Source organism: Saccopteryx leptura, chromosome 13 (assembly GCF_036850995.1).
Source record: "Saccopteryx leptura isolate mSacLep1 chromosome 13, mSacLep1_pri_phased_curated, whole genome shotgun sequence".
NCBI classification, from domain to species: domain Eukaryota; kingdom Metazoa; phylum Chordata; class Mammalia; order Chiroptera; family Emballonuridae; genus Saccopteryx; species Saccopteryx leptura.
The window spans coordinates 43,020,592-43,031,405 of NC_089515.1; the positions used below are offsets into that span (position 1 = coordinate 43,020,592).

The 10,814-nt window shown below is 47.8% G+C and overlaps 1 protein-coding gene across 3 annotated transcripts in view; it reads right to left on the reverse strand.

Moving 5' to 3' along the window:
* Window positions 1-10,537, reverse strand: part of MORF4L1 (mortality factor 4 like 1) — a 42,140-nt gene extending 31,603 nt beyond the window's left edge. For 2 of the 3 annotated variants that reach the window (XM_066354562.1, XM_066354560.1), the window contains exon 1: window positions 10,396-10,537. In XM_066354562.1, the coding sequence (XP_066210659.1) occupies window positions 10,396-10,435 (40 nt within the window). In that variant the 5' untranslated portion in view covers window positions 10,436-10,537. The remainder of the gene's footprint in view (window positions 1-10,395) is intronic. The other variant, XM_066354561.1, reaches the window with a different exon arrangement.
* Between the last annotated feature and the right edge of the window lie 277 nt (window positions 10,538-10,814).

Genomic DNA, 10,814 nt, shown 5'->3' on the forward strand with positions numbered 1-10,814 from the left:
TAAAATAGTTTACCAGCCTGACCAGGTGGTGGCGCAGTGGATAGAGCATTGGACTAGGATGTGGAAAGACCCAGGTTCGAGACCCCGAGGTCGCCAGCTTGAGTGTGGGCTCATCTGGCTTGAGCAAAAAGCTCACCAGCTTGGACCCAGGGTCGCTGGCTCCAACAAGGGGTTACTCAGTCTGCTGAAGGCCCGCGGTCAAGGCACATATGAGAAAGCAATCAATGAACAACTAAGAAGTCGCAATGCGCAACAAAAAACTAATGATTGATGCTTCTCATCTTTCTGTTCCTGTCTGTCTATCCCTCTCTCTGACTCTCTCTGTATAAAATAAAAAATAAAAAAATAAAATAAAAATAAAAATAGTTTACCAGATCAATTCTGAAGAGACTATATGGATTTCATCATTTTAAAAAATTACTGGGCCCTGGCAGGTTGGCTCAGTGGCAGAGTGTCAGCTGGCTGTGGATGTCCCCAGTTTGATTCCCAGTCAGGGCACACAAGAGAAGTGACCATTTGCTTCTCCACCCCCTCTTTTCTCTCTCTTCCACTACCACAGCCATGGCTGGATTGGCTCCAGCGCATCAGCCTCAGGTGCTGAGGATGGCTCTGTGGAGCCTCCACCTCAGGCTCTAAAAATAGCTTGGTTGCAAACATGGCCCCAGATGGGCAGAGCATCGGCCCCAGATGAGGGTTGCCAGGTGGATCCCAGTTGGACGCGTGTCAGAGTCTATCTCCCCTCCTCTCACTTGGAAAAAAAATTACTGTTTTTTAAAAATTCTTAAAAAAAAAAAATTCTTTTAGCACTGGCTGGTTAACTCAGCCGGTTAAGAGCACTGTCCCAGGTCTGACCTGTGGTGGTGCAGTGGATAAAAGCACTGACCTAGAGTGCTAGGTTTGCCAGTTCAAAACCTTGGACTTCCCTGGTTCAGGCACATATGGGAGTTGATGCTTCCTGTTGCCCTCCCCCATTCTCTCTCTCCTCTAAAAAATGTTTAAAAAAAAAAAAAAAAAAGAGTATCACTCTGAAATGACAAGGTTGCCATTCCCCAGTTAAGGGCATACATAGGAAGCAAACCAATGAACACAGGACTGAGTGAAAAAACAAATGAATGCTTCCCCCTCCCGTCTCAAAAAATAAATAAATAAAAAACCCCAAGAAGGCAAGCCCTGAGGGGAAAGCTCCATTGGTTGCATTGGCTGGAATGTATTCCAGAACTTAGAGGTTGCTGGTTTGATTCCAGTTCCCCAGTCAGGGCACATACAGAAGCAAGCTTGATGGCCTGATGTTCCAGTCTCTTCTTTCCCTGCCTCTCTCTCTCTCTCAAAAAAAAAAAAAAGAAAAGAAAAAGAAGATTTTAGCCTCCTGATTTTAGTAGTGGCACAGTGGATAAAGCATCAACCTGAACACTGAGGTCACTGGCTCGAAAACCTGTGGTCACACTAGCTCTGAGCACAGGCTTATCAATGTGGGGTCACTAAATTGAGTGGGAGATGATCCACACGATCTCAAAGCTCGCCAGCTTAAGCCCAAAGATCACTAGCTTGAGCCAGAAGACACTGACTCAACCCTGGTCAAAGCACATATGAGAAACAATCAATGTACAACTAAAGTGAAAACAACTATGAGTTGATGCTTCTCACCCTGTCTCTCAAGAAAAAAAAAATTACTTCAGAGAGTTGTTCCACTTATTCATTGGTTGATTCTTGTGTGTGCCCTGTCTGGAGATCAAATCTACAACCTTCGTGTATCAGGATGACACTAACCAACTGAACTATCCGGCCAGGGCAAAAAATTACTGCTTTTAAAACACAGTTTTCAAAACTGCCCACAACTTATAAACCTTCAATCTGAAATACTGTTATCACACAGCAAATCTGTATATTCATTTTCAACGTATTTACCCAGTCTTTCATGTGCCTGCCTGTGGTAAACACTTTCTGATTAATGGGGGCACCAATAAGTGAGCATATACTTTTGCATAATCCCCCAAATTTCATACTTTAACTATCTTCACAAACAATGAGTGACTGCCCTAGCCAATTAGCTCCATGGGTTAGATCAGGGGTAGTCAACCTTTTTATACCTACCACCCACTTTTGTATCTCTGTTAGTAGTTTTCTAACCACCCACCGGTTCCACAGTAATGGTGATTTATATAGGGAAGTAACTTACTTTATAAAATTTATAAAGCAGCCTGACCTGGCGGTGCCGCAGTGGATAGAGCATCGGACTGGGATGCGGAGGACCCAGGTTTGAGACCCCGAGGTTGCCAGCTTGAGTGCGGGCTCATCTGGTTTGAGCAAAGCTCACCAGCTTGGACCCAAGGTCGCTGGCTTGAGCAAGGGGTTACTCGGTCTGCTGAAGGCCCACGGTCAAGGCACATATGAGAAAGCAATCAATTAACAACTAAGGTGTCGCAACAAAAAACTGATGATTGATGCATCTCATCTCTCTCCATTCCTGTCTGTCCCTATCTATCCCTCTCTCTGACTCTCTTTCTGTCCCTGTTAAAAAAAAAAAATTTATAAAGCAGAGTTATAGCAAGTTAAAGCATGTAATAATTACTTGCCAAGTATTTTATGTCAGATTTTCAGTGTTTGGCAGAATAAATCTTTATAAAACAACTTACTATAGGGCCCAAGTCCTTCTGATTGAGCCCCCCCCCCCAAAAAAGAAAAAAATAGTTAAATCTATCTTTTTATTTTTACTTTGGTCGCTCCGCTGCTCCCCATCATGAAAGCTGGAACACCCATAGGGACCAGGTTGACTACCACTGGGTTAGAGTGTCATCCCGAAATACCAAGGCTGCAGATTCAATTTCCGGTCAGGGCACATACGGGAAGCAACCAATGAATGCAAGACTAACTCAAACAAGTGAATGCTTTTCTTTATTTTCTTTCTCTCTCTCTCTCCCCCCTCCCCTTCCCTCCCTGTCTCTCTAAAATCAATCAATAAATTTTAAGAAAAAAATTATTAAAAAACAGCAACTGATGAACTACTGTAAAGGTCACAGGGAAGGGTACAGGTGGAAGACAACTGGTACAAAAGCAGAAAAACATGTTAAGGTCACATTATTATTTAAATATAAACAGTACACTATCACTGGAACATAGGATAAACATAAAAGTAGAAGTACAAGTTACACAGATCACAGAATGCCTTTATGTCATGTTATGAAACCTGGACTTTCTATTCTGTACAGGATTCCCAAATCTGAACAAGAGTCTCTTGGTGCAGTTTGGGTTTTTTTGTTTTTTAAGTGAGAGGAGAGGGGATAGAGAGACAGACTCCCACATGCACACCAGCCGGAAACCAGCTGGTAACCTCCATCTCGGGCTGATGCTGGAATCAACCAAGCTATCCTCAGCGCCCAGGGCTAACACTCAAACCAAAAGAGCCACTGGCTGGGAGAAAGAGGGAAAGAAGGGGGAGAGAGAGGGGAAGAGAAGCAAATGGTCGCTTCTCATGTGTGCCCTGATCAGAGATCAAACCTGGAATTTCCACACATCAGGCCAACACTCCATCCACCCACTGAGCCAACTGGTGAGGGCTTTAGTATGGGGTTTGTTTTTTTAAAGAGACAGAGAGAGAAGGACAGCCAGGGACAGACAGCCAGACTGGAAGAGAGATGAGAAACATCAACTCATAGTTGTGGCACCTTAGTTATTCACTGATGGCTTTCTCTTATGTGCTTGAGGGGTGGGCTCCAGCCAAACCAGCAACCTTGGGCTTCAGGCAAATGACCTCGTGCTCAAGCTGGCAACCTCAAATCTGGGTCCTCATTGTCCCAAGCCAATGCTCTATCCACTGCACCACAGCCTGGTCAGGCTGGTGCAATTTTCAAAACAACAGATTTCAGGGTCTGGCCAGTTGGTTCAGTGGCAGAGCGTCAGCCAGGCATATAGAAGTCCCAGGTTCAATTCCCAGTCAGGGTATAAGAAAGTAATCATTTGCTTCTCCCCTTCTTCCCCCACTTCCACAGTCAATGGCTTGATTGGTTTGAGCATTGGCCCCGGGCACTGAGGATAGCTTGGTTGGTGAGAGCGCCTCATCTTCAGGTGCTAAAAAATAGTTTGATTGATTCAAGCATCAGCTCCAGATGGGGCAGCCAGGTGAATCCTGGTCCAGACACATGCAGGAGTCTGTCTATCTCCCCTCCTCTCACTTAAACAAACATTTGGGGAGGGGTTGTATTTTTCCGAAGTTAGAAGCAGGGAGGCAATCAGACAGACTCCCGCATGTGCCCAACCAAGATCCACCCAGCATGCCCACCAGGGGGCGATGCTCTGCCCATCTGGCGCGTTGCTCCGTTGCAGCAGGAGCCATCATAGCGCCTGAGGCAGAGATTATGGAGCCATCCTCAGCATCCAGGCCAGCTTTGCTCCAATGGAGCCTTGGCTGCAAGAGGGGAAGAGAGAGATAGAGAGGAAGGAGAAGGGGAAGGGTGAGAAGCAGATGGGCGCTTCTCCTGTGTGTCCTGGACGGGAATCGAACCCAAGACTTCCACACACAGGGCTGACAGTCTACCGCTGAGCCAACTGGCCAGGGCCACAACTACAGATTTCAAACCTCACCAGAGAACTATATCAAGATCTCTCCAAGTAAACCAGGCGTGGCCAACAGTTTTGGCCCACGAGCCAGATTAGAAAGAAAACTTTTTTCACTGGCAGGACAAAATATCAAAATTTAAAAATATTAAATACGGCCTGACCTGTGGTGGCACAGTGGATAAAGCGTCGACCTGGAAATGCTGAGGTCGCCGGTTCGAAACCCTGGGCTTGCCTGGTCAAGGCACATATGGGAGTTGATGCTTCCAGCTCCTCCCCCCTTCTCTCTCCCTGTCTCTCTCTCTATCCCCCTCTCTCTCCTCTCTAAAATGAATTAAAAAAAAAATTTAAAAAAATGTTAAATACAAAAACGATTTGTTTAAGTAAACAAAATTTTAATATACAATATTAATATATTTTAATAAAAATATAATTACATACTGTATAAATATCCAAACTGTAACGCAATCAATCAAAACAATATTTAATTAATAGAATGAGCTTGAAGGGGTTATATTACAAATAAAACAATTATTTCGTTTTAAAAACAGCCTGGACATGTTTTCAGTTATCAACTGCAGCTATTGTCTATGCTACAACGCTACTTGATTCAGCACACTTGACCACAATAATAACGAATTATTTGAACTTGGGTGCGAACTGGCAAACTCCGCCTAAAAGAATGTGGGTTTCACATCGCCGCTAAACAGTTCGTATCGAGTACGGACGAGTACAAAAGTTGTAAATCTTTATAATGGAATTTTTTTTAAAAATAAAGAAGTACTGCGAATCCATTCAACCAATTATTAGAAGTTAACCCTAGATTAGTCACACGCGGAATTCTTTTCCGCATATCACTATCTTCTTAAAATATCTCAATTTCCAATAATCGAAGACACTTCTGCTTCTGCATAGCTGAAATTTCAAAGTAGCGGAGAATAAAAATTTAATAGCAGGCCGCATAAACTCATTATGCAGGCTGAATCCTGCCCGCAGACCATATGTTGGCCATGCCTGAAGTAGACCCAATAACTTTACTTTGATCAAATTTCTCGCCTGACCTGTGGTGGTGCAGTGGATAAAGCGTCAACCTGGAGACGCTGAGGTTGCTGGTTCAAAACCCTGGGCTTGCCTGGTCAAGGCACATATGGGAGTGGATGCTTCCTGCTCCTCCCCCCTTCTCTCTCTACCCCCTCTCTATAAAAAAAAAAATTCTCTATGTAATTCCTATGCAGTGGTCTACTCTGAAGAACCACTGTCTGAGGTTGCAGGGCCTATGCAGAGATTCAAGTGGAGACTGAAAATAGGGAGACCGGTCAAAGGTTTCTCCGAACAGCCTGGGATAAGCTAAATAGGCCTAAACCAAAAGTAGAAATTAAGGATAACTATGCAAAAGTACAAAGAGATTAGAATGACTTTCAGGCTGCTGGAAAGCATTAACTAGGACAGGAAATGGAGGGAGAAGTTTTTCAGTTCAATCTTGAAATATGTTAGTGGTTATAGCACACCCAAAATGGAGCCATCTAGTAAACAGCTGAGAACATGCCTGGAGCTGAGGAAAGACCTGGCCTAGAGCCATTGTTCAATACTGTGGGCAAGGAGGCCATGTGGACATAAATAAGGTAAATAGCAGCAGCAAAGATCAGACCTGTGTCTCAATTTCTCTACAGGTAAACTTTAAAGGCACCATAAAAATGGTCTTCAGAGTGGACCACAGCACAGGAATTAGTTCATAGAGAAATTTGATCAAAGTAAAGTTACTGAGTCTACTTTTGGTTGCTGCTGCCAAAGACAGTTGCACTGAGGCTAAGGCCCTCTGATCTCCATTCTAGCTACATGACCCTAATATTCTGTTGGAAAAATATGGCACTGGCTAAGGAGTATGACCCAGGATAAATGCTTAATTTTCATGGAAGTGGAGAGGAAGACTAGCAATTGGGGAAAGAGCAAACCATAACATTAGATTTTTTTTTTAATGTTTCTTTTATTGACTAGAGTGAGGGAGACAGCAGGAGAGAAACAGGAACATCTGTACCTATATGTGCTCTGACTGGGGACGGAACAGCAACCTGTGTCTCAGGACGATGTTCTAACCCAGTGGTCAGCAAACCGCAGCTCGCGAGCCACAAGCAGCTCAATCAGATTGAGGACCTTTTTAGCAAAAGCCAGCTTAGGAGTACCCTCATTAGGTTAATAACAATGTAACAATGTACCTACCTATATAGTTTAAGTTTAAAAAACTTGGCTCTCAAAAGAAATTTTAATCGTTGTACTGTTGATATTTGGCTCTGTTGACTAATAAGTTTGCCAACCACTGCTAACCAACTGAGCTATTCAGCCAGGGCAGATTTTATTTTTTAAAAACCTTTCTCCAGGCCCTGGCCAGTTGGCTCAGTGGTAGAGCGTCGGCCTGGCGTGCGGGAGTCCCAGGTTCGATTCCCGGCCAGGGCACACAGGAGAAGCGCCCATCTGCTTCTCCACCCCTCCCCCTCTCCTTCCTCTCTGTCTCTCTCTTCCCCTCCCGCAGCCAAGGCTCCATTGGAGCAAAGTTGGGCGGGTGCTGAGGATGGCTCCATGGCCTCTGCCTCAGGCGCTAGAATGGCTCTGGTTTCAACAGAGCAATGCCACAGATGGGCAGAGCATCGCCCCCTGGTGGGCATGCCGGGTGGATCCCGGTTGGGCGCATGCGAGAGTTTGTCTGACTGCCTCCCCATTTCCAACTTCAGAAAAAAATACCAAAAAATAAAAAAATAAAAAAAGCATTAAAAAAATAAAAACCTTTCTCCACTCTTAATCCTTTCTAATATCAAACTACAAAGGTAATTCCGCCCCATGCTCTTAAATTCAATAAGGTTCCAGTTCCCCATCCTCCCTTACTAGGAGTATCACTGAAAGGCCAGAATCAGCCAGTCTCTCAATTCCTGACAAGACAATGGGCCTTCCTATTACCTACAGGCTAGATGTCCAACAGTTTTCTTTATACTATGCTTTAATAGAATTTCAAGTGGAAGACCAAGTCCAGTGCAAGCAGTCACTGTGCTTAAAAACTGCTTAACATATTCGATTCCCAGCCAGGGCACACAGGAAAGCGCCCATCTGCTTCTCCACCCCTCCCCCTCTCCTTCCTCTCTGTCTCTCTCTTCCCCTCCCGCAGCGGAGGCTCCATTGGAGCCATAAAGCCATCTCAAACCACAGTGACTTTCCTCCTCTGATGTCCTACAAGAGAGACTGACTTTTTGTGTCACCTACCCTTGAAAGTCTGGTGAAGCCAATGGGCCTTTTCCTAGAATGTTTTTATAAATATATAAAGCACACAGTATTTCAAAGGAATCCAACTATAATAAAGAGGATTTTAAATGTTTTATAATATTACATGAACTCAATGGTTAGCTGCTGACCCTATAGCTACCACAATTTTCAAGTAATGAGCATTTATCTTCCACAACTGTAATGCTGGAATATGAAAACATGCTGCTAAGACTACTGGGCTGTTTTGGGTTGTTGTTTTTTTTTGGGGGGGTGCTACATTCCTAATTGAAATACTAAATTTCAGTTAGACAATAACACAATTTTTTTTTGCTTTTTTTTGAAGCTGGAAACGGAGCGACAGTCAGACAGACTCCCGCATGCGCCCGACCGGGATTCACCCAGCATGCCCACCAGGGGGCGATGCTCTGCCCATCCTGGGCGTCGCCATGTTGCGACCAGAGCCACTCTAGCGCCTGAGGCAGAGGCCACAGAGCCATCCCCAGCGCTCAGGCCATCTTTGCTCCAATGGAGCCTTGGCTGCTGGAGGGGAAGAGAGAGACAGAGAGGAAGGCGTGGCGGAGGGGTGGAGAAGCAAATGGGCGCTTCTCCTGTGTGCCCTGGCCGGGAATCGAACCCAGGTCCTCCGCACGCCAGGGCCCAATAACACAATTTTTCCCATGCAAGTTCACGAAACTTATGAGTTACGTTCATTGACTCTAGATTAAGAATCACTACTTTACGCCCTGGCCGGTTGGCTCAGTGGTAGAGCGTCGGCCTGGCGTACAGGAGTCCCGGGTTCTATTTCCGGCCCATCTGCTTCTGCACCCCTCCCCCTCTCCTTCCTCTCTGTCTCTCTCTTCCCCTCCAGCAGCCAAGGCTCCATTGGAGCAAGGCTGGCCCAGGTGCTGAGGATGGCTCCATGGCCTCTGCCTCAGGCGCTAAAATGGCTCTGGTTGCAGCAGAGCGAGGCCCCAGATGGGCAGAGAGTCGCCCCCTGGTGGGCGTGCCAGGTGGGTCCTGGTCGGGCAAATGCGGGAGTCTGTCTGCCTCCCCATTTCCAACTTAAGAAAAAATAAAATAAAAATCACTACTTTAAAACACCTAGTTTAAAAAAAAAAAAAGAATCTATAGAAGGTGTGGTCATAGCTCCTCAATGTGAAAGGCATTAAGAGTCAATCATTACTAAAAATACCATTAGCACTGGCCGGTTGGCTCAGCGGTAGAGCGTCGGCCTAGCGTGCGGAGGACCTGGGTTCCATTCCCGGCCAGGGCACACAGGAGAAGCGCCCATTTGCTTCTCCACCCCTCCGCCGCGCTTTCCTCTCTGTCTCTCTCTTCCCCTCCCACAGCCAAGGCTCCATTGGAGCAAAGACGGGCGCTGGGGATGGCTCTGTGACCTCTGCCTCAGGCGCTAGAGTGCCTCTGGTCGCAACATGGCGACGCCCAGGATGGGCAGAGCATCGCCCCCTGGTGGGCGTGCCGGGTGGATCCCGGTCGGGCGCATGCGGGAGTCAGTCTGACTGTCTCTCCCTGTTTCCAGCTTCAGAAAAATGAAAAAACAAACAAACAAAAAAAAAACATTAAAAATACCATTAAAAACTTCTTGAATATTCCCTAGTTACAACATACTTGGGGTTTGGATATATGACTCTTTTAAGTAATTAAATTTTAAAAATCACTACCACAAAAGATTTTTGCAGCCATCTGGACATCTGTAGTAAGCAGCACACATATCCAACAGCAACGAAGGCAATTTTAAAGCGTCACAGAGTTTTACTTTCATTTTAGTATACGATTACGCCACCCCCTTAATACTTGTAAATGGATGCATTAGTAATGAAATTTAGGAGCTGTCTTCCACTGGAGACCAGGTTCTATCGTCAGCCAAAAAGCTTTGTTGGTCAAAAGCCAATAAAAATTTCACTGTTAATCAGATGTTGTTGCAATTAATCAACTGCGGTATTTAAAGGATAGCATGAAGGCAACGGGGCTTGTAAACGGACGCCTCGTCACACTGCGTGTTCCTGGCTTTATTCATCTTTTTACGAGCTGCCGCCCCGCGAGCGCGCACTCCGCAGTTCCGAGCGCAAAGCGTTGCCTGCAGGCAGCACAAAGCGCCGCCGCCCGCCCCGCGGAGGTGGGCGCGGGGAGACGCCGGCGGCCATCTTGCGGCGGCCATTTCACGGCGCGGCTCTCCCACCCGGTCGCGCCGCCCGCCTCTCTGCGGCTCGGCGCCTCCACCCGCCGCCACCGGCCCGGGCTCGCGGGCCCCCCAGCGCTAGGGGTCGTCCATCCGTGGCGGGCCGCACCCCTCCCCACCGCCTCAGCGCCGCCATGACGCCCGACCCTCCCACCACCGTTCCCTCGTCCGCGCCGCCCCCTCAAAACAACAGATGCTGAGGGAGGCCCGGTGAGCCCGCGCCCGCGCCCCCTCGGCTTCGTCAGCGCCGCAGGGCGCCCCTGGCTCACAAAACGCTCTCCCAGCCGCGCCCAGGCCCGCGCCGCAATGCGGTTCTGCACAAAACGCCGCCGGCCTCGCGCCACCCGCCCGCCGCCCAGCCTCCGTTAGCTGCCTCACCCAAGGCCCGGACTCACCCTCCTGGAATTTAGGCTTCGGGTCCTGCTTCGGCGCCATTTATAGGGATTTGCCGCCGCCTCCTCCTTCTCCCACCACCCCGACTACCGCCCCCCACTCGCCACCCCACCCAACTTCGCGTCAGACGCCGTGGGCAGCACCAGCTCTACATCCCCGGCGCGATTTGCCGGCGCCCAAACACCTCACTGTGCCGCGACTGCGCAGCCGCGCCCGCCAACCGCGCCCGCTGCGCACGCGCCCTGCGCCGCGCCGCCCGTGGCACGCCGGGAAGGGTAGTTCCAGGCTGGGCGGGGAGGGGCGCCCTTCTCATTCCCTCCCATCCCCCATCTAAGTGGGCGGTTTTGGGGTCGGGAGTAAGGTGGTGCGTGAGGCGATAAAAAGCGGGAAAGGCCCAGTGTGCAGAAGACCCGCAGACAAT